Source organism: Pholcus phalangioides, unplaced genomic scaffold, assembly GCF_987345545.1.
Source record: "Pholcus phalangioides strain wild (caught in Gottingen) unplaced genomic scaffold, Ppha-v1.0 ptg000004l_1, whole genome shotgun sequence".
NCBI classification, from domain to species: Eukaryota; Metazoa; Arthropoda; class Arachnida; order Araneae; family Pholcidae; genus Pholcus; species Pholcus phalangioides.
Genome location: NW_028301597.1, coordinates 52,539,365 through 52,564,367, shown reverse-complemented (window position 1 = coordinate 52,564,367; position 25,003 = coordinate 52,539,365). Strand labels below are relative to the sequence as shown.

Genomic DNA, 25,003 nt, shown 5'->3' with positions numbered 1-25,003 from the left:
TGTATTGTTTCAGCTTCAAGCATGTTCTCCACCAGACGAGCTCTATGCAGTCGGGCATTATCATCCTGGAAAACAAAGGAATCTCCAATGGCTCCTGTGTAAGAGAGATGACATGAGGTCGCAGTATCTCGTCTGCATACCTTCGGGCCATCAAAGTGCCATTCCGAATGATATGCAGGTCCGTAAGTCTGCCTATGCTGATTCCACCCCATACCATCCAACCAGCTCGTCTGTATTGTGACCTTTCACGAACGAATGCAGGGTTATTTCGAGTGCCCCTGTCCCTCCATACCAGAACACGTCGGGTGTCACACTCCAGACTGAATCGGGACTAATCTGTAAATAGCACTTGGCTCCAATCATGTTGCTCCCAATCTCGATGTTCAGCAGCCCATCTTCTTCGGGTCGCACGGTGGAGTGGGGTCAACGGAATGCAGACCATTGGCCTACATGCATAGAGCCCTCCCTCATGAAGCTGATTACGTACTGTTTGGCTGGACACCCTTCGTCCTTTTGCCAAGAGCAACCGTCTTTGCAGCTGCGTAGCATTCTCTGTTCTGTTTCGACGGGCTGTTAACCGTATATACCGGTCATCAGTTGCTGTAGTGGCACGTGGCCGACCTTGCCCTGGTCGACGTCTAACATTTTCTGTTTCCTGGAATAGATTCCACATCCTTGCAACAACACTTCTGGCGACTCCAACAGCGTCCGCGACACTACTTTGTGTTTGCCAGGATTCCAGTCTGCCTATAACACGCCATGCCATGGATTCCGGTAAATCATGTTGTTGAGACATCCTCAAGTCACCTTGCCTCAAAAAAAAAAAAAAAAAAAAAAAATACTGCGCAATCGAATTTCACAGTTACGGCAGTAAAACAGACGTTTCTGCAACATCCCGATTTCTGCCCTTATCTCCTTTTTCTGGTTTTTGACGTCATGAACTTTGATTTGCATATGAAGTTTTCTTCTTCCGTTTCCTGCTAGGCTTTAAATTATGGATGATTCATTTTATGTTACTTATCGGTATACATCTTTGCGTAATTTTGTTAAAACCATGTGCTCCCCTAATTGTTTTGAGCAGTGTATATAATTTTTTTTCAGTTGTAAAGGATAAACCAGGGCTGTACGAATCGTATGTGCCAGGTCACCATTGCACCAAAAAAATTGGTATTGGTTCCTAAAAATTTCTTAGTGTAGTTACTAAATTGCAGGTTGAGAGCAGCACAAAATGTTTGGAATTTTCAGCAGCATATTTGCCAACATGAAAGAGGGACATTATGGCCTGAAAAAGTAAAAAAAAAGTTGTTTAGGACTTTACTTTGGGGAAAAAATGTTTAGCACTTAAACTATAGTGTTGGCGCCTAGATTTTATTTGCGATTTGCCCAGCCCTGTGATAAACCATTGTCTCATTTTCAATGAAACTATGCCAGTTTCCAAAGTATACAACATATCCCGTGACTTCACTTCTATGAATAGAAATTACAATTACGAATCCATGTCCAGCCCACCAAAAATGTGCACTTTTGTTTTCTTGAAAGTTTATCCATCACTGCAATAAAATATGATTTTGTGAGCTGTTAATATCAGCTTAAACCAGCTTAACATAAAGCTCACTCATCACACCAGCTACGTATGAGCGTAAAAACATGAGTTAACTTATGATCGGTGAACAATATGTTAATATATATACAGGGTGCATGGCATTTTACTGGTGGGTAAAAACAGTTTTTAAAAATTATACCTACATTTAATGTTTTCCAAAACTTTCTTAATTTGACTACCTTAATAAACATTGCAGTTAGAAACATGGATTTTTTTTTTTTTGGCATCATAAAAAACAGGGCAACAACTTTCTAATTTGGTTTTTGAGCACAGGGTGTCCATATAAAAAAGCTAGCATTTTTAATTTGAAATTGTACAACCCCCCCTTCAAACATGAATGACCTATCAGAGTATGGCACTATTTGGATACTTTTTCTACTTGGAACCGTCTCTAGGAACAGGACATATTACCAGCAAAATGTAATATGTCCTGTTACCTATGCACCCTGTCTGCATAAACCCACAGACGTGATAACTTTTAGAATCCAGAAATTCTTCCGAGGGGGGTACTCCCCCCCCCCCCCAGACTCAAAAAAAAAAAAAAAAATTCATCAATTAAGAAAAAGTTCCATTCACCCCCCCAAGGCAGGTTCAGCATCGTCCCCGAGCAGAATATAATTCCATGTCAGTCTTCCTATGCAGAATAGAGAAATCACATCTACATACTGTTCATAAAACATAAGCGTTTTCTTTCGTGGATGCTATCAGTGATTGATAATCTTGAGTATATGAACTCTTAAAAGCTTTATATATTTAGCTTTATATACCTTAAAGTTTATATTTTCTTTCTGAAGACATATTTAATCGGAGGAAACAATTAAAAAACTTCAAAACACAAAACTGCTGACGAAAAAAACTTCATCAATGGAATACAATAACGATTATACAGGAATTTCGGCAACCAAGGGCTTCCCCTGATAAATGATTGCTGATAAACGCTACTTAAAGAGTCATGTCTTTGCCAGTTGCTTAAATGCGGTCACCAAGACTTTTTTCTACGGCTGCTGGATAGAGATGACCAAGACTGTCCTCTGAGGGTGTTTTCCCTAACGATGACGGCAGTCATTGACGTCACTACAGCGTGAAAGCTCGCGTAAAATTTAATTTTTTTGCCAAAATCTGGAGAAATTTTAATAAATCCAGAGAGGAGGAGGAAGGATGAAAAAAGTCTCCTGAAGTCTCCTGCCTAAATCCGGAGAGTTGGCAGGTCTGAACCCAGAAGAGAAATGTTCTATATTTATTGTATATATGGCAGGCATATTCTTTCACCAACTTGAAATAGTCTGGGAGAAAGATAGACCGACCTCAAGTATTTCATTAGCTCAGTTTTCACAATATGAAAAAAGGAAAATTTTCTGCACTTTGCAGCCCAAAGATGAGTTCAAGTCTGAAGAGGTTGGACTAAAATCTTAGTCTCTCTGCTTGCAATGTTAGAGATGACAACAACAATACAGGTCTTTGCTTGGTATCATTGCTTGAGTTCACTGTGACTATTGGATCCGGTCATGAATACCCAGAATTACGATGAAGAATATGGGTTCAGATTTATGGCTTGGACCAAGAGTTCAAAAACTTGAGAGTTTTCTGGACCCTATAAGATTTTTCTACCCTATAATTTTTCCTGTGGTTCCAATTTTGAAAATCGAAAACCGTAATTGGTGGAACGGGGTTCCAATGGATAGTTATAATCCATCAAACCCCCTTCATCATGACTCTGCCAATTCCTGTGCAGTAGTGTGCTTTGCAATGATAGTTAGATTCTAATAAGGTGGGTGAAGACGTAGGTTCACCTGAGACCCAAGGGTTGTCTTTTTTTTCTTCTTTCAATGATTTCGTAGTTTTCAAATGTTCATAGACCTGGCAACACAGGTTGAGGCATGTGTAGAAAAAATTTTGGTCTTTTTAATCGTGCTTCATGTCTACTGTCGTCTGATGAAATCTCCGCAAGGTGTGGAAATTCAGAATAGTTTAATTTATCAAATAAGTTCTTTGCCAGTTTCTTTGCATATGACGTTACATCAGCTACTCCGGAATCACGTCTGATATTAACGTTTCTAACGTACCAAGGTAGTCCGGTGTATCTCCTCAGAGTCTTGTTCTGAAATCTCTCCAGAGCGATGATATTAATTTTCTTCGAGAACAACCAGACAGGTGCAGCATACAGAAGAATCGATCTAATTGCCATCTTATACAGAATAATTTTATTTTGAATTGAAAGACTTGAGTGCCTGCGGCTTAGTCTGTTGAGCATGACCGAGGCCACTGTCGCCCTACGGATGGCATCAACACACTGCCGGGAGAAACTGAATCTCTTGTCCATTATCACCCCCAAATATTTATTGTGAATAACTGGATTCAACACGGGTTCGCACACACCAGCACTCGACCAATCTTACCATTTCTTGCAAGTTTGAAAGGGCCTTGCCAGGGTCATTATCTGTGCAACAAAAGGCACTATCGTCGGTGAAACCATTAGGGGCAACTGAGAAGTCATTCATATGAAAATTGTGTAGGATGGGACCTAACACACTTCCCTTAGCTATTGATGAACGAATCTGTCTAGAATTAGATATTGAGTCATTTATCTGTACTCGGAAGGAGCACAAGTCGAGATAATTGCTCACAAATTCGATGTTATACGGCATTCCCATGCAAATCATCTTAAAAAGTAGCCCATTGTGCCAAACTTTATCAAAAGATTTCTTTAAATCGAAAAAGGCTACTGCTGCAGTCTCTTTATAAATTTTGGCTTCTTGAATTCGTTCTACGAACCGCAATAATTGAGTGGTGGTCGAGTGCTTGCTGCAGAAGCCGTGCTGCTCTGGACCAATAATGTTATTGTCCTTTACAAATTTTTGTAGTCTGATGGCTACCACTCTCTCAAAAAGTTTCCCTACTGAACTGAGAAGTGAGATTGGGCGCCAATTCTGCGGATAGTGTAGGTCATGTACAGCTTTGGAGATTACCTTAACTTTAGCGAGTTTCCATTCTGCCGGAAAGTGGTTTGTACAGAGTAATTCATTGAATATGTTGACCAGCAGGCGAACCATATTTTCGGGGAGATTCTTGATAGTGTTGTTGGTGATGGTGTCCTAACCAGGTGCTTTTTTCTTTTTGAGATTTTTGATAATGTTTGTTACTTCTTCAGTGTTCGTAGGAAATAAAGCAGAGGGTTGTTCTGGGGGAATATCACTAAAGAATACTTGAACTTCTCTGCCAACACTGGCAATAAGCTGAGAAGGAGTGTTATCACATGGAGAGAACTGTCTCTCATATGTGTCAGCAAATATTTCCGCTTTATCACTGTCACTATATACTGTTCCGCTTGTGCCGACAATCGGAGGAATTCTCGAATAAGTGGGCTTACATATTTTATACACTTTGTATAACGTGCCATCAGCAAAATTTGCCTCACGTAAAAAGCTGAAGTAACGCTCACTCATAAATTCTTTGATTTCTCTAGATACTTCTCTTTTTATAGATCTGTATCTATCTTGGTAGTACGGATATAACGTTCTTTGCCATTTCCTCCTAAATTTAGTTTTTTTTAATTTGATGCGTTCCTTAATCCAGCGGGGAATACCCAGTGGATTATTAATGGGAGCATCTCGGGTGGATTCCTTAGCAGTGTTAGTGATGGTTTCTGTGAGAAACAATAAGTCAGATTCAATTTGATCAATATTGCCACCTGTGAAGGAACGCAAGGTGATTCTGGCCAGCTTTCGCTTAAATAATGGCCATATCACTATTTTCTTTGGTTTACATATAAAAGGAATATTGAAATCCGCTACCAGAAACATAGGATTGTGATCAGAATCCGTGACAGGTTGAACGTGAACTGACATAGCAAATGTAAGGTTCTTAGCAAGCACTATGTCAAGAATATCTGGTAACTGGCCAGCCTGGTCAGGAAAATGAGTTGGAGTGTATGGCGCATAAGGTTGAATGCTCTTTCTGATACAAAAATTTTCGAGCACCCTGCCTTGGGTGTTTGTAGAGTACGAGTTCCACAGAAAGGATTTAGCATTCATGTCGCCACACATTATCACTGGGTACTGACAATTGAAAAATTCGTTGGAAAGTGGAATGTCTATAGTGTTTCTTGGAGGTTTATAGCACACTCCTATCCTAATTTTTTGATTGTTTACGTAGATATCTATTGCTATTACCTCACATTGTGTCGAGGGAGGTAGCTGAATATCATCATAATTAATGTGTCGCTTTACATATATAGCTGCTACTCCCCCTGGACCAAAGCTTCTATCCTGTCTGATACAGTCATAATTTGCTACTTTGGCAGTGTGATAAGGACGAAGCCAAGTTTCTCCCACCAGTGCCAAGTGAACACCCTCAGTGTCAAGGATGTCCCTGAACTCAGTCCTGCTAGAGACCAAGCTTTGGGCATTCCAAGCCATGATCTTCATGGTATGCAACACAATGTTTGATGAGCTAGACATTTGTGAGTGTTGATGCAAATAATATTGATATTATTATTTGCTATTTTCGTGGGTTCTTTTCCCCCATTAAATTAGTTACAAAAACCAATAACTCTAATTCACAAACATAAAAAGTAAAAATATAAGCAAATATAAGCTGAAAGGATATTTCAATCCCTTGAGGCTAGATGGCGTGTAATAATTGAATGATTTATCGTTTCACTTCACTCATAGTTTGAAAAACTGGTGGCAGATGGCAGCACTACACATTACAAGCATTTACACAGAAACAAACCTCACGCCAGGTTTCACTACATGTACATTCCAACATGTACCAATTCATTAGAGGTTCCGCAGAGGAATACGGACGAGGTGAATATATGGTTTAGTAGTAGTCCCTTGAGGCTACAAAGTGTTTGTAATATGTGTGTATGTATTTTTTGTGCATTATATGTTTGTATTCGTGTAACACATGCGAATTCATGTATTACATGTTTGCATTTATGTAACACATTTGTATTTGTGAAGAAAAAAATTTTTTTTGCTACAATACCCTGTGCTGCCCAGGTTTTCTTCAATTTCTGTGGGAGGACTAATAATTTGGCAAACCATTATAAAGGAATAAACTATTATACATAATACTGGCAATATTGAAGTGTCAAACCATTGTAAAGGCATATGCACATCTGAAACGCATTGCTAGGGAATCACAGTAACCAGAGTAAACATACTGAAAGTGATTGTTGAGGCCAAAAACCAATTGTTGCCAGACAGTTTTTTGCCCATTTCAGGCATTTGTCCAGCTCTGACAAACTTTTAAAGTACCCTTTTGTTCAAGTCGGGTCCCATTTGGTATATATACAAAATTTGATGACGATCGACCTAAAATTGTAGATTTGTATAGAGAACGTACACAGAAAATCAATTTTATATATATAAATAAATATGTGTCTCAATTTTGTTGTGCCACCCTGATTTACTGGTCATGGCATGCCAGGGTGCACAGCTTGAGAACCACTGGTTAAGGCAAATTTAAAAATACTCTATAGTATGCAATAAAATAATACCTCTCTAAGATTACTGATTTCTTCTTGTAAAGAAAAAATCTTCTCTTTGGCTCTTCGATAGGCTGTTTCATTTTCTTTTGCTATTTTTCTAAACAAGAAAATAAATTTTTCACTTACACATTCAAATGACAAATGTACTTATATTTGTCAAACACAAATTAATGCAAATATTCAACAGTACAGACTATGAAAGATAATAAATATGAGGCGTGGTTCAGAATCAAACAGGTGATCAGTAATGAAATGAAAACAATTGAAAAAATTACAAATTTATTAATAGTTTAAAAAATTTACACAATTACTTTATTTTCTACATAATCACCATGTCGTTCCAAACACTTTTGATATTGAACAAGCTTCTTCAAACCTTCTGCATAAAATTTCGCCGCCTGGGATTTCAGCCAGTTTTGCACTGAGATTTTCAATTCCTCACTCTCCTCAAAATGTGTAGATGCAAGCCAGTTTTTGAGATGTCGGAAGAGGTGGTACTCACTAGGGGGCGAGATCAGGACTATAAGGGGGAAATAATCAAAAATCTCCCATCCAAATTTTTGAACTGTTTCCGTAGTGCGTGCAGCCGTGTGTGAACGTGCATTATCGTGAAAGAGATTCCTGGGATTCAGTGCTCAATTCCTAAGCTTAGCATTCTCCGTTGTCTGTTTCGAATGGCACATCACAGTTTAGAAAGTGTTTCACTATAGACTTGTGATGTAATGGTTGTTCTCGGTTCCATAAAATCAAAAGCACACCCTTTTTGTCAAAGAATACAGTTGCCATGATTTTCCTTTGAGACTGGATTTGTTTGAATTTTTTCGGTTTAGGTAAGCCAGAATGATGCCATTGCATGCATGGTTGTTTTCACTCTGTATTGACGTATGAAATCCATGTTTCATCACCAGTGACGATATGGGAAAGAAATTTGTCTCCATTGGGGTTAAAGCGTTTGAGAAAAGCACGTGCAGGTGCCATTCTGTGATCTTGTAACGAATCAGGATGGCGTCCTTCTCCGTTACTGTTAATTTGTTATGTGGGAAATAGTCATGTTTAGCCCCAGGGAACTATCCAGAAGTTCCGCTGGCATACCGTCACAAGCCAGAAAGTCCACTTAGTCCTACGGCCGTAGGGTGGGGTCTTGCGGTCGTTTGACGAGGACAAAACCAAGATCGGGCGGCTGATGTCCCACCAAAATTTATTTCTCATGCAATATACGTTTAATTATTTATATTGGGGATTCTCCGGGGGGGGGGGGGGGTTGAAGAGAATAGTCTCGTTATATTGTTATTGTATTTTTACTTACCTGTTTCAGCGGTTAGCTGCAGACTTCTGCCAGAATAATTATTTTGTGTTTTCAGTGTTTGATGTAAGAGGTGGCCAGTTCGCCCGATTATGTTTAGCGTTGCCACTGAGAAATTTTGAAATATTTTTTGACTTTGTTTTGTATGCAAATTATTTTTGTGAAATATTGAATTTTTATCGAGAGACTGAGTGTTGCCGATGGACGAATGGTCCTAAAGTTAAAGCTGGTTTACGATGTATAAAAGCGCGTCTCTCTATCTCACTAATCGTATTCATTCATTCAAGTATTCACCTCTTGCTTTGGCTACTTGAGTAGCTTGTTCTCGGCTTCGGTCGTGAAATTTCAAAATAATGTTATGATCCAAATAACTACCATTCTTGTTCCCGGCGGGTCCGGTGAAGATGTTTTTATAAAAGCTAAATAACCAATTAACGAGTCTTGCAGTTCAACCCGTGATTAGTTGCCCTCTGGCAAATGAAACCTTGAATGGTCTGGTTAGTGACAAACCTTCTGGTCTAATGTTATAGAAACTCCTAGTACCTCTATCTTCAACGTTCAACTGGCTGGGCTCTGATGGACTGCCATCGATGATTGCTGGGAGGTCTACCTGGAAACTGGTTGCTGACAACTTGTTCTGAAACTTGGGGCACTGTTCTTCGGTTGGTTCCAATGACGTGAACAGATCTACATCGCTATCGTATCTAGTGCACTTGCGTCTCTTGGTCTGTGAGAAGAAAGGTGATGTCCGGCTAAATGGACATGGACTTCGGTGGCAAGATTCACGCTTTTTTATAATTAAAATTGATGTTCGAAGAATTGACTTTAACGCAAAAAAAATTGTTTTAATGAACAAAGTTTAACTTAATGCAAAATAATCATTAATGCAATAAAGCCTTTTGAAGTGATACAAAACAACTTGTTTGTTTCCTGCTTGTTGTCTGCCTTTAACTGGATAATTTGAACCGGGCACGTAACCCCATTAAGGGATGTTACAATCTTTGTGCACGATGGGTACCGAAAATGCTCACGCAGTTTCCGATAAGGTAAGAGTTTCAGTCACGATTCTCAACAATGTTGTGCTAGAAACTTCTAGAAATTCTAGAGAAAGATTGCTTATCTTAAAGCGACGATTTTCTTTCACTTTTGCATTCACACGCTCAACGAGATTGTTAGTCCAGACACTAGGTCTGCCACTCCTCTGCTCATCTTGAACGACCTTTTTTAAACTCATGACACCATTGCCTCACTTTTCCTTCACTCATTGCAGTAGGTCTATATGGTTCACACAATTTACTGTGAATTTGAGCAGCATTATGTCTTCTTGCATTTAGAAATCTAATCACTGATCAAATTTCACAACTGGTGGGATTTGTTACTACCACGCTCATTTTAACACACTGTCTTGCAAAGGCAGATGACAATAAAATGACGGCAACATGGCAGTTACATTCCCAACAGACCAAGTAATGCTACTTCTGTCGTTTGATGTTTGTGTGTCTTAGACATTGTACACATCTTTTTGACACAACAGATTATTTCATCATATTAAATTTATTCCGCTTAAAATATAGAAATATTTACACCATGACAACTAGGAGAGCATAACTGCGTGTGTGTTTTCTAGCTCTCTTTATCTTCTCTCTGCCCAGTCTGCATTGGCGACCGGCACACGTTATTGGCGACCGCCACATCACTCCCCTCCCAGTACAGTGCTTCATCACTGTGCGAACCTTACTGGTGGTTTCGATTTTCGACCAGACCTAGTAGTTGTAGGTACTGTCGTGGGAGGTGCATCGCCAATGTCCTGCAACAAATATGCTGGTTTGATTCGGTCGATGGATATGGCTTTTTTTACGTTGTTGACCAGAACTTTGAAAACTTTTTCTGATCTCTCAAGCACAGGATATGGTCCTTTATATGGCTGACTGAGAGAGTTGGTCTTTGGTTGTTGTACGAACACATGTGTGCACTTGTCCAACTGTTGTGGCACAAAAATAGATTTATGACCATGATGCACGGGAGGTTGAGGACGCAGTGCAGCCATTGTTGACCTCAGTTGAGAGATGAAATCCTCACTGGCAATAGATAGTGCATTTGTGATGCTGAAAAATTCTCCCGGCAGTTTTAGAGCCGTTCTGTAGGTAAGCTCTGCTGGTGAAGATTGTAAGTCCAGCTTGATTGAAGTGCGCAGTCCTAGAAGTACCGTTGGAAGGATGTTCATCCAATTTCGTGAATCTAGGCACTTCATTGCTGCTTTCAATGGCCTATGGAACGACTCAATCATGCCATTTGATTGAGGATGATACGGCATGGTTTTAAGATGTTGGCAGCCCAACAGGTGAGCCAAACTTTTGAATAGTGTCGACTCGAATTGCCGACCACGATCCGTAGTGATCCGAGCCGGACAACCAAAACAAGCTATCCAGTTCGTAAACAGTTCTCTGGCCACTGTTTCTGCTTGGATGTCTTTTATGGGGATGACCTCAGGCCATCTTGTGAATCGATCGATGATTGTCAGTAGGTATGGGAAACCATTTGAGGGTGGCAAAGGTCCTACTATGTCTATGTGAATGTGTTGGAAACGTTCATCTGGCAATTTAAAGCCTGCCAATGGACTGGATACATGTCAATGAACTTTAGATTTTTGGCACTGGACACATGTTTGTGCCCATAGGCGACAGTCGCGCTGAAGGCCAGGCCAAACAAATCGCTGCTTAATTAACTGAACTGTTTGTTTGATGCCTGGATGTGCGAGACCATGGACCGCATCGAACACTGCCTGACGATGTGGATGAGGAATGAAAGGTCGAATCGTCCCTGTAGAAGTGTCACAGAAGAGAGTAGCTGTGGTGTTAGGCAGAGACAGTTTCTTTAGCTGTAAGGATGTGGATGATGATGATAGTGTTTGAGTTAAATCATCGTCCTCTAGTTGATCTGCGGCCATCTGGTTGTAATTGATGGTGGATGGACACTGGATTGCAGATATTCTTGACATGCAGTCAGCTGGTATGTTTGCACTGCCCTTGATGTGTCTGATATCTGTGCTGAATTGTCCAATGTAGTCTAGCTGCCTTTGTTGTCGAGGTGATCCCGAGTCTTGTTTCTTGGAGAAAGCGAATTCCAATGGCTTATGATCTGTATATATGGTAAATGGACATGTCTCTAGCATGTGGTGAATGGACGTGTCTCTAGCATGTGCCGAAAGTGCTTGATGAATTCATATATTGCCAATAGTTCTCGATCGTAGGCTGAATAATTACGCTGCGCTGGTGATAGTTTCTTTGAGAAGAAGGCTAATGGTTGCAAACCCTTAGAAGTAGTTTGATGCAAAGCTGCCCGGATGGTGAAGTCGGACGCATCGACCATGAGTGCTAGTGTTGCATCAGGATTCGGATGTGCAAGTAGACACACATCGGCGAGAGTTTGCTTGCATTGTTGGAAAGCTGCAGCTAGTGATGTGGACCAAGTTATTGGCACTTTATCTTTCTTATTTCCGGATCCCTTCAACAGTTCGTGGAGCGGTGCTTGAATATGGGCTGCTTTAGGCACGAAACGTCGATAAAAATGGACGATTCCTAGGAACTGCCGCAACTCTTTGACCGTTTGCGGTTGCTTGTAGTTGAGGATTTCAGACACTTTTTCATTTAGTGGCTTGATACCCTCAGATGATACTTCGTATCCCAGGAATGGAATTTTTGACTGGCCGAATTTGCATTTGGCCACATTGACAGTAAGTCCATATTTTTGAAGTCTGTTGAACACAAGACGTAGGTGTTCTTTGTGCTCCTCTATGTTTGCACTGGCGATCAAAAAGTCATCGATGTAGGCGAAGCAGAAATCCAGCCTTCTGAGCACTTCATGTATAAAGCGCTGAAAAGACTGTGCTGCTCCACACAGACCAAAAAGGCTCTAATAGATATAATTAGATGATAGGCTCTAATTATATCCAGTTTTGAGAAAATGTTTTTACCATAAAGATTTTGGGGAAATCTTCAATATGAGGAATTGGGTACCTATCCATTTGAGTAATTCGGTTGAGAGCTCTGTAATCCCCTGTTGGTCGCCAATCGGTAGTACCTTTGGGGACCATATGTAAGGGACTAGCCCAATTGCTTTTTGAAGGACGACAGATGCCCTGTTCAAGCATGTAATTAAATTCTTCCTTAGCAGCTTGGAGCTGTTGTGGATGCATCCGTCTAGCTTTCACAAAAACGGGAGGACCATTTGTGGGAATAAAATGCAGAGTGTCATGTTTGACATCAGCGAGCCTATAATTTGGTTTCGTTACTTCGGGAAATTCTTCCAAAATAGCATGAAATTCGGTCTCCTGAGAAATAGTTTTAATATCATAGTTTGAACAAGAAGGAATTTTTCCCTGTTTTGAAATATTAGTCAATGGGTCTATCAATTTCCGATTTTTGATATCAACTACTAAGCCAAAATGGCGAAGAAAATCGGCACCGATGATGGGTCTGTTGACATCTGCGACGGTGAACAGCCACTTGAATGAACGTCTGAGATCAAAATTTATATTCAACAATTTTGTACCATACGTTTGAATTTTTGTGTTGTTTGCTGCTACTAATTGATAGGAAAGAGCTTTTCGTTTCTCGGAAGGAGATGGAGGTATGACGCAAATATCCGATCCGCTACAATTAAAAATTTCAAATTGGATGCGCGATCGAAAATGAAAAGGCGGCTACCATTGTTAGGCCTTGCGATGTCCGCCACGTCGACCGAAGGCTTAATTAGTTTCCCTCAAACGTGCATGGTTTTGTGCATTTTTGTGCTTTTGTCTGAAATTTTCTATGATAAAAACAAATTCCGTCGTCTTTCTTATTCTGACTGTCGCATTTTCGCTGCCAAGAGATAGATCGTCGTCTACGATAATATCCACCTCTTGAGCGGCTGCGGCTACGGCTAAGACGTTCGAGCTTTTCTGCCAGGTCAGCTATTTGTTGCTCGAGACGTGATGTGTGACTGGATTCAGTTGCGCAGATTGCTGTCTGGCTTGTGGCAGTAACCTCTATAATTTTATCTGCCATCACGGCTAACTGAGGCAAAGTATCTGAACTGACAGCTAGGATTTGTCTGAATGTTAGGAGGGAGGCGACTCAGCCAAATGTTTTTGATGAAATCTTCAGTCACTTTATCCCCCCCCCCCTAGTTCCTTCATTCTTCTGAGAAGATATGAGGGTTTGGAGTCCCCCCAACTCAATATCCTGCAAAAGAGTTTTTAGTTTCTGATTTTCTGTTAAATCGAATTCCCCAATTAACCTATCCTTAAGAACGGTGAATGGATTCTCCGTTGGAGGTTGGAAAACCAAATCTGAAATATGTGTCAGAGTTTGAGAATCCAAAGCTGCCACAACATAATTGAATTTTGTTCTTTCATTCGTAATTTGAGAAATTTGGAAATTTGCTTCAATTTGAGCAAAATATAATAGTGGATTATTTGACCAAAAAGGGGGAATTTTCATCGCAACTGTAGCGATGGTTCCTTCCGGCTTTTCGTCTGCCATACTGATGGTCGGGGAAAAGGGGAGAGAGGAATACTACGCACAAATGATAGAGAGGGGCGAACGGAATAATAATGGAAAAAAAAGGGGGAAAAACAAGGCAATAAATTTCGTGGGTGGTTGGAAACTACAAGGGGCCTTTTAAAAGAAATGAGACTTACCCATCTGGCCAGTGGAAGCAGCTATGTCGTATTATATGCATAGGCGTTGCCGACAAAAAATGTTGCGTGTTTCTTCAACTGGTCACCAATTCTGTCGTTTGATGTTTGTGTGTCTTAGACATTGTACACATCTTTTTGACACAACAGATTATTTCATCATATTAAATTTATTCTGCTTAAAATATAGAAATATTTACACCATGACAACTAGGAGAGCATAACTGTGTGTGTGTTTTCTAGCTCTCTCTATCTTCTCTCTGCCCAGTCTGCATTGGCGACCGGCACACGTTATTGGCGACCGCCACACTACTATGCATGCGCGAACCAATCGGTATTGCCATTCTTTTTTTTATACGTGATTATACGTGATCAGCCTTCGTGTCTTGTATATACCACTACTATTACGTAACTGTGCATGCACCTCTTGCACATTCCCCTGCAGAGTTTCCAATGAATTAGTACATGTTGGAGCCTGTTGTGTGACCCTAATGTACTTATGTTGGAGTTATTTTATTTTGTACCACCGATACTGCCATCTGAACTTGATTTTTTAAAGTGAAAATGGCAAATACATGTATTGTATTGAAGGTCTGCCTACTCTCTGCAAAGAGACTAATTTAAAATATTGCACTTTTGAAAGTTTTTTCTTCCCTTAAATCAGCTATTTCTCATTTCGAACACACAAAGAGAGGTCCGAGAGATAAATAAGAATAAGAGCATTTGTGCCAAGCAGATGCACGTCATTTCTTAATGCAATCCACCATCTGAACACGAGTGATAACGCAGTAGTGAAATTAATATAGAGCAGCATTTTCTACCTAGCACTTTACTGAATACCCTTTGACTAAACAGAGGGAGCCAAAAATTTAGCCACAGCTGCTTATATTTTCATTCTAATTTCTGCTTTTTTTTTAAAACACATCCTGTAGACAACCTTTTAAAAACCGCTGAAAAAAAAAAAAAATTCTGAACAGAAATGAGAGTGCAAAACTTCCTGCTCACTTTATTAGTTTTGATGAGGGTCAGTAAAGTTAGTGCTTATTGCATTCTAAAGTACAGACCACTATTATTAACTGAGCTTGCAGCAACTTTCTGTTAAAAAGGTAACTTTTGATTGGATTCTCTTACACCAGAAACACTGATCATTTTGTAGCACCACTGTCATTAAATACACACACGAGGGCTAATTAGACCGGAACCTACAATTTATTGCCGGTTCCGAACGACAGGCTTGTTTTTTGTACTCATCAAGAGGTTGGTACGCTAACCCCTTGATGGCATAGCTGCCAACTTTTGAAAATGAAAATTCTGGAGATTTTCGTGCAAACCCGTATTTTATGCTTAAACCACTCCCTAATAAATACAATAGGGATTTTTCCAAATAAAAATAGGGATTTTCCAAATAAAAATAGGGATTTTCCAAACATAAAAGTTAAAGCGTAGGGAATAAAATCCCTACTGAAGTCAAATTAAAATAGGGATTTTACACATATGGAAGTTAAACCCTTGGGAATAAAATTTCTACGCAAAAAACAAGTGAAATTGGAGGCCAAAACTTCAATGATGTAAAAATAAATATTGTGTTCAATCAGAAATGCTGTGAACAAACATTCTGCGCGAATGATCCCAAAATCATCGGAAGATGAAGGAAAACACCGTCAATTTTTTAAGAACACTGACTTTTTGTGACACTTGCTTGATGTTTTTTTTTTCATTTCACGAGTGATGATGGTAGTCTTTCCATGCCCGATGTTTATGTCCATAACACAACTTGTACAAAAAGGAAAAGTCGGCCCTCTTCTGGAACGTTTGATGAAAGGAAATTCATCGGAATAAGTATCTTTAAAATTGATTAAATATGTTTTTGCTCATCAGTATTCATGCTTTGTTATATCGCACGTACGTAACTTCAACAAAAGAAATTTTGACCATATGCGCGTCACTATAATCTTCGATTATTATCCAGGACTATTGTTTGCTAAGCCATTTCCTGTTTGTCTTTAAGCCTTTCTTGTTACCATCAGAGGGTTTGTAAAACTTCCTTAAAAAGGGAATTTCCCCATTTACAACGTGTGACGTCATTTCGAAAGGGGGAAAAAATGGCTTCATACCCCACAAGAAATTCCTTAGGGACTGTTTTCATAAGCGGATAAGCTGTTTTTTTTAATGAAGTAGGTAATTTTTAGGGACAATTAGGGATTTTTGTGATTTTCGTAAAAATTCGGGAGATTTAAGAACTTTTCGGGAGGTCGAGCGATGAAGCTAAAATTCGGGAGACTTGGCAGCAATGTGATGGGAACCTCCCTGCTGTAGCAATTTTTTGCTGTGGTCAAGTCAACATTTTTGTTGTACCCCTGTGTCAGGAAAGTTTTCTGATAAGGTCAAACAGGGTATCAAACTTGCCACACATCTAAATTGGTACTTTAGGCGAGTATCTTTTCGACCTGTGCTATCGTGCCCTACACCAGAAGCAAACATTACAATAACTTTCTGCTCTAAACAGAGTAGATGAAAATGAGATATCAGAGATGCCACTGTACCCAGGTTTTTCGAAAAATCTGGGTCCTTTTTTAGTGAAAGTGTGGGTCCTTCTCAAAACAAATTTATCTTGAAAAAAGTTATTCCTCCCCCCCCCCATAATTCACTGGTATCTCTATGAATTTTCTTCTAGCATGCCCCAGGTCTTTGATCACCTGCTTATATTTCTTTGTTGGGACTGAGGGGTGGGTCATGTTCTGGGTAGGAGAAGGTAGGCTGTCTGTGAATCAAGTAATTCATTTCTAAAAACATGTTCTATCCAAAGTTTCTTTCACTGTCTACTAATAGGAAAAGCTTGCAAAGAAGCTCATTAGCACTCAGAATTTAACGTATGTAATTCTACACGTCTAAAACAAATATACAGTTGATCCCAATTATAATGTTTCTCCCATTTAAAAACGTTTTTCCACTTAGTACAACTTATTTTCATGGTCCTTTCAATAAGTAATTCTCATTAAGATTTCTCATTTACAACGTTATTTTACAATGGTTTTTTGAAAAACTTTATAAACAGGACCCACTTTAATTAACTGTTCGAGGCACACATTTATATATTTACTAATAACTCAATCTATAAATTCCCTTCTGATTGATTTTATATTTCGTTAAAAAAATCTTAGCACTTTCAATATCTCGTGATCAAATTTAAAGCAAATTAAATTTTCTCTCAGACACTTATCTTCCGATTCACACTTTGATTTTCCTGGTAAAATGGTTTTATTTTCCCTCCCACTATTGTGGACCAATGATGGTCCACCATTCAGATCTGTCGCCATTTAACTTAATGTAATTTAACTTTAATGTATTTTCACACTTGAATACGGGAGCTATGTCAGATTTGTGTTGAAGAAACTTAACAGTGTGCTTATGTGTGTCTGTGTACGCCCAGCATTTGGCGTGTGTTGTGTTCAGTAGGTGGTGCCATCTAACTCGCGCCATAACTAGATACTTTCTCAAACATGAGGATGAATTTGGTGCTCCCCTGTAGTCCAGAGCCCAGGCAGTAGACCTGCCTTTCCCTCCCCCTCCCAGTTGCGGCACTGCATCTATCCTCCAAACTGGTAATGCGTGCATTTGAAATACACTGGTAAATAAATTAAGAGAATTTGCATATTTTATCGAATTTCATGAAAAGAACTGAACTGAATGTAAAACTACTGCTTCTAGACAAAAAATGCAAATATTGTACGTCAAATACGTAAGCGTACACTTGTGTGTAGGCGGAGCCAGTAGAGAAACGGGCTTTATAAGCGCGCGTAAGTTAAGAGGCATTTCGTTCGCTAGCACATCTCGGCGAATTTCTTGGTGTTATTTTGCAGCAATCGGTTAATTTCAAATTGTAACAGTAAAAATGAGTAACCACCAATGTTTAGATGATGAAATGAGGTGGCGAATTGTGGGGAGGCTAGAAGCAGGCCAATCTCAAGTCCAGATTCGTAGAGAGTTCAATTTAATGCCCAGCGACGTGTGTAACTTATGGAAACAGTTCCAGGATACCGGATCCATCGAGAGAAAGCCTGGGCAAGGTCATCCAAGAGTCACGGCAGCCAGAGAAGATAACCATTTGTCGATTATAACGAGGCGTAACAGGAGTGCTACAGCTTCTCAGCTCTCTCGTGACTTGTATGCAGCCACAGGAACCATATCAAGGGTGACTTTCCAAAAGACTTCACGAGAGAGGGTTGTTTGCAAGAAGACCTGCTGTTTGCGTCCTACTCACTTCTACGGACAGGAGAATCCGCTTATCATGGTGCAGAGAGCATAGAGATTGGAGTATGGATCAATGGGCGACCGTTCTCTTCACTGATGAATCCTGGTTCAGCCTAAGCACCGATTCTCGCCGTACGTTCATATGGAGAGAACCAGGGACCCGTTACCTACCCTCCAATGTCCGTGAAATCGACCATTATAGCGGAGGAGGTTTAATGGTCTGGGCAGGCATCATGTTGGATATCCGCACACCTCTCCATGTCTTTGAAAGAGGCACTGTGACTGGTGTGAGGTATAGGGATGAGGTCTTGGAGCCCTATGCTCGCCTTTTCAGGAGTGCAGTTGGCCCTGGGTTCATTTTAATGGACGATAACACGAGGCCACATAGAGCTCTTCTGCTCGATGATTTTCTATAGAGTGAGGATATTCGCCGGATGGATTGGCCAGCCAGATCTCCATACCTTAACCCTATAGAGCATGTCTGGGACACTTTGGGGAGGACAATTGCAACTCGCAACCCCCCTCCGGGAACCATCCAGGGAATGAAAACAGCGTTGCTAAACGAGTGGGACCAATTGCTACAGGAAATGATAAACTGCCTTATTTAAAGCATGAAATCACACTGCGAGACCTTGTATATCTGTAAGAGGGGACCATATCCCCTACTAACCCATTTTTTTGTTTATTCTGCAACCGCTGTTTTATACCTTCCGACTCCAACGAGTGTTACACACGATCATATGTGTGTGTGCATTACAATTATTGAATGGTTATTTGTTTTGTATTGTATCCAGATGTGCCAACTTTTGAAATTCGGAGATTCCCCCGAGGGGGGTACCCCCCTGACACTCAGACTCGATCAAAAAAAAGTTCATAAAAAAAAAAAAAAAAAAAAAAAAAAAATCTGAAATTTTTATTTTTATTACATCAACAAAAAGGTAGATTCTTCCCCCCCCCCCCAAGGCAGGTTCTGCATTGCCCCTGAGAATATAATTTCATGTCAGTCTTTCCATGCGGAATAGAGAAATCACATCTACATACTGTTCATAAAGTAGAAGTGTCCTTTCAAGGATGCTATCAGTGATTGATAATCTTGGGTATATGAATTCTTAAAAGCTTTATATTTAGCTGTATATAGCTTAAAGTTTTATATTTTCTTTCTGAAGATGTTTAATCGGAAGAAACAATTAAAAAAAATTCAAATTACAAAGCTGCGGACGAAAAAACGTGTTTACTGCACGGCTGTTAATGGAATACAATAACGATTATACAGGAATTTCGGCAATCAAGGTCACGCCCCTGATAAATGATTGCTGATAAACGCTACGAAAACTAAGTCTTTGCCAGTTGCTTAAATGTGATCACAGAGACTTTTTTACGGCTGCTCGATGGAAATGACTACGGCTGTCCTCTATGGGTGTTTTCCTTAATGACGACGGTAATCATTAACGCCACGACAATGTGAAAGCTCTCTTAAAATCTTTTTCTGTCAAAATCCGGAGAAATTTTCACAAATCCGGAGAGCAGGAGGAAGGATGAAAAATCCGGAGTCTCCCGCCTAAATCGGGAGAGTTGGCAGGTCTGTGTATCAATGTATGTACATATCAAATTTCATTAAAATCGTTACAGTAGTTCTAGAGATAATCGACCAACTCTGCAAATTCTCTTAATTTCTTACACCAGTGTAGTTTAATGTATGCATACTTGTGTTGTAGGTCTGTGTGATCGGCGTGGCAACCAGAAAAGTTTTCTAAAGGAATAGCCAACTCAAAATTTGAAATCTTTAGAAAATCACATTTTTTGCTGCCAATTACCATTGCACAATTGCAAGTTCCAAACCCGGATTTCCACCAACAGCAAAATTTGATTTTGGGGGGGGGGGGGGGTGTAGTATACCCCCCCCTATTCCGAGTATTTGACGTGTTATAAACGCATCAATGACATCTCTGGAGTATTTCCGAGAAAAAGTGATGGTAAAATCCTAGCAAATTCCCAGAAATTTGGCCATATACAAGGTAACAAAGCTATTGCAGCCAGGATGAAAGCACATTCAGAGAAATATAATTATAAGCCTTGTATTCCTGTTATTTTATTTTCAACTTTTTTTTTCTTAACTACTGAAGTTGACAATTGCTACAATCCAAAATTTAAATTCACTACCTCATAAAAAAATGTTATGCTGTTCAGCAAACTATGAATATGAAAAAAATCACAAAAGGACAACTCTGAAAAAAAAATTTGCTCTACCTAAGGAAAATGAGATTGTCAAAAATTTGCTTGAACATTGCGCATGTTGCTCAAAATATGCCAATATCCAAGCGAAGGTCCAGTTTTAGGTTTCAAAAAATGTGTTTACTTTTGTTCTATTTATGAACTGTCACATAATCGTGATGATGGTCAATCAATCCAGTTATGTTAAATAAACAAACATGTTTCACTTTTAATCCTTCTGGTGGATGGCTGTGAACCCTCTGCTGAAAAATAATAGAAACTTCGTTCATCTTGTCATAGTATTTGGCTCATACTGGCGAACCTGGCCAGTTCATTCAGTGTGTTGCCTATTTTGTATTTTACAGTTGAAATATTTCTTTTAATCACAAATGATTATGTGAATTTGGAAATGCAATTGATGACATAATAGGTTTTGTTTTTTTTGTGACAGAGTGAACGTTTCTCCTTTTGTACCAATAGGAAAAAACAGTTTACGATAACATAAATACTGGTTGAGTTCAGGATGGAATTTGTCTCTACATGTATGTGATCATAATTTACTAATAGTTTCAACTTAGCTAGACTGGGTAAGAGACAACATTTTTGTCGCAAGTTAACGTTGATTATGATCAGATTTCTTTAGAGAAAATGTTAGAGAAATTTAATTGTGGGAAAATGTTCAGTTGAAGTATTTGATTAACAAGTGTGTAACTTTTAACTTTGTGAATGTGAATAAATGGTCTATTGTGGAATATTGACTTACGTATATTCTTTTTGCTGTCTGTCAACTTGGGATAAACAAAAAATAATCTGGCAGTGTGAGTTACCTTTATAATTAATTAATTAAAAAAAAAAAAAAAAACCACACACAAAAGCAATAAAGAATGGGGGGGGGGGGGAAATTGTAACAATGAAAAATGCCTCACATTGTTTCTTCTAAACTGCGTTCTTTACATTTAACTTCTTTCTGAAGTGCTTCCAATTGGATGTGAAGCTGAACATTCTGGAATACAACAAAAATTATGCAATATATTTTTAAAGATCACGTGTTTTAATCAATAGAAATATCATGTTTGAGTAAAAATTTGATAAAGTGGGCTACCAAGTTGAAAAGTTTTAAAATACCTTGATTTGGGAGTTTTCTTTCTGAAAGCTACTCTTAATCAATGGAGGTTTTTATGATCACCATGGGTTATAATGCCCACCGTTACAGCGACTCGTACTATAAGTCAAAAAATGTTTTTATACGACAATTATCATGTTTCCCCGCATCCCCTTTTTTGATACAAAATGACCACCTAATATAATTTTTATTTTCGACGGAATGATGGGTTGTGTAGTAATGAGTCTGCCCTACTCGCAAAAAAAAAAAAAAAAAAAAAATAATAATAATAATAATAATTCACGATACAGTACAGTGTATTCTAGAAATAAAAGTTTTCTCCTTCAAACCCAGGAGTTATTTTTTTCCTGGATTCTGTAACAAAAAAATAATTCTGGGAATCTCTTGGAAATCCCACTGCACTTATTAGGGAAAAAATACAATAGAACAAAATAATGAATAAAATGCTCAATAGACAAATTTTTATCATGGTGATCCTGTATTTATCATTCCTTAATGACAACAGAAATGGTGTACATTTCCCAATATTCAGGATGCATAGCTACAGCATGAACCACAAACCGTTGTTCCTACAGACATAGTTCCAATCAGGAAAGTATGTGAATAATGGGTAGACCTAAGATACATCATTAATATTGCAGGGCTTGTATAGTTCTTAAAATAAAAAAAAATTAAATTGTTATATGAACACTGCACTCAAAAACCTAATTCGAAAAAAAAAAGCTGTCCCCCCCCCCTCCTCCCAATTCCAACAAAAAAAAAAAAACTTTCTTACAATAGAACCTCCCATAATGGTCACCTCTAAATAATGGCCATATTTTCTTGGCACACAGAACACATCATTGGATTAACATTGAGATTAACTTCCAAACAACTATTTCAAAATAACGGTCACTTTTGGAAATTATAATGAAAGAAAATTAAACATTATCACATAAGAAAATTAACTTTAAAGATTTGCTTTGAAGGAGTTTTTCCTTCCTTGAGTCCTAACATAAAACTAACCATGCGGGTACTTTCTTATGTCAGTGGTTCACAAAATGTGGTTCATGGAAATCGGAGGTTAATCAGTAGGTGCTAATGGGTGCACTAAACACATTCCAGAAACAAAGCAGAATTTAGGGTTAGAATTTGACAAGTGGCTATGTCATTGACCAGAGTCCTTGTTTCCCCAGGTTCACGGAACCTTTGCCCCGATATTTTGCCTCCGACATTTCGTCCCCAGTACATTTGGCCCCTGAAAATTTCGCCCTGACATTTCGCCTGCCCTGACCATATGAAAGACTCAGTGAGTAATTAAGTAAATCAGAAATTTATCTCTGATATTTCACCTGCCCTGATCGTACACATGACTGTATGAGTGAACATATGAATGATGGACCAAGTGAGTGAATACATGAGTGATCGAGTGAATTGAAAATTTCCCCCCCGGACATTTCACCTGCCCTGACCATATGAGTGACCCAGTGAGTGATCATACGAGTTACTCAGTAATCCAGTGAATCGGAAATTGACCCCCCCCCATTTTGCCTACCGTGACTATATGAGTGAACATATGAATGATAGTATGAGTGACCATATGAGTGACCGAGTCAGTAATCAAGTGAATCGAAAATTTACCCCCTGACATTTCGCCTGCCCTGATCGTATGAGTGAACATATGAATGATGGTACAAGTGACCACATGAGTGATCAAGTGAGTGAATATATGAGTGAGTTAAGAAATGAAAATGAAATTAAATAAATTTAATGAAAATTTACCTTCGGACATTTCATCTGCCCTGACCCTGTGAGTGATTATATAAGTGCAATAAATTTCAATTTTTGGAAAATTTAGTGATAAGCCGTATTCAGCATTGCAATTTCCTGCATTCTCCTCAATGATGCATGGTGAACCTAAGTATGAAGGTTTTTATTTAAACCCATCTGGATATCTAGGAAGTGTGAGGGGAGGGAAAAGGTATCTTGGGGGATTTTAATGTTTTTGTTCAGGACGGTAATACCTCTTCTTATATTGAAAAATTTCGCAGCAACGTAAATTTGGGAAAAATATTTTATGCTTCAACTGAAAATTCTAAATTCTTAGGATCCATTAAAGTGTGAGTCACTTGGTCACTCAGTGCTACGTAACCTATAAAAAGGGAGGGGATGAGGAGGATCATCTTTGCAGACACTCCACCCTCGCACTTCGTCAATCATATGATCATTCACTTTATCAATTTTTCTGTCACTCATGCAGCCACTCAATTGGTCACACATTCACTCATGCGTTCCATCACTCAGTAACTCCCTTGGTCACTCACACAGTCAGTGCCTTGATCACTCACTTGGACACTCATACCGTCACTCACCTGGTCACCTATACAGTCACTCACTTGGTTAATCACTCAGTCTCTCCCTTGATCACTCATATGCTCACTCAGAACTTTACTAAAGCATTCACTCGGTCTTTCATTCCGTCAGCCACTTGGTCACTCATACGCTCAATCATTCAGTATTTCCCTTGGTCACTCATACGCTCAATCATTCAGTATTTCCCTTGGTCACTCATACGCTCAATCACTCACTAGGAAACCTACACCAGTATTTAATTAGTGACTCACTTGGAAACTTACACAAGCATTTAATCGGTCACTCATTCACTCAAACGTCTCATTGCTCAGTAACTCCCTTGGTTACTCACACGGTCAATCCCTCAATCACTCACTTGATCACTCATACAGTTAATCACTTGGTCACTCATGTGGTTATTCATTTGGTCACTCATACGGCCATTCGGTCAGTCACGTGGTCAATCATACGGTCATTCACCCATAAAGTCAATTGCACACTAGTTGATACGGTCATTCACGTGGCAAGTCATTCTGCCACTCGCTTAGTCATTTGTACGGTCACTAACGCACTCCTACAGTCCATTTCACACTCACTTGGTCACTCATATGTTCAGGGCAGGTGTGAATTTTTCAGAGGCCAAACGCACCGGGGGCCAAATGTAACAGGGACGAAACGTTCCAGGGGCGAGATGTTGAGGGCGAAAGTTCCAGATCCCATTTTCCCATGCTGTTCGACCAAAGGTGCCTGGATAAACACTATTTTTTAAGTTCAATTTAATTTCCGTACATGAAAAAAATCAGAGCATTATAAAATGATAGCGATTCTGATAGAAATAAATACATTAAACAATATAATACAAATTGTACATGGGTCATTCCCACAAAAAGTGTACTCTTTTTGTTTGAAATGAAAAATTTTCAAAATGAAATTTATCTTGAATTATAGCCAATGACTTGAAGTTTAATATTTCATAAATATTTTTCACTTTTGTTCGGTAACAATAT

General features: G+C 39.1%; 1 protein-coding gene across 8 annotated transcripts in view; it reads right to left on the bottom strand.

Moving 5' to 3' along the window:
* LOC149087828 (uncharacterized) overlaps window positions 1–25,003 on the bottom strand; it is a 337,458-nt gene that overhangs the window by 221,817 nt on the left and 90,638 nt on the right. For all 8 annotated transcript variants that reach the window (XM_089231745.1, XM_089231740.1, XM_089231739.1 and 5 more), the window contains exons 5-6: window positions 21,469–21,545; window positions 7,107–7,194 (exon numbers count right to left, since the gene is read on the bottom strand). In XM_089231745.1, the coding sequence (XP_089087871.1) occupies window positions 7,107–7,194; window positions 21,469–21,545 (165 nt within the window). The remainder of the gene's footprint in view (window positions 1–7,106; window positions 7,195–21,468; window positions 21,546–25,003) is intronic.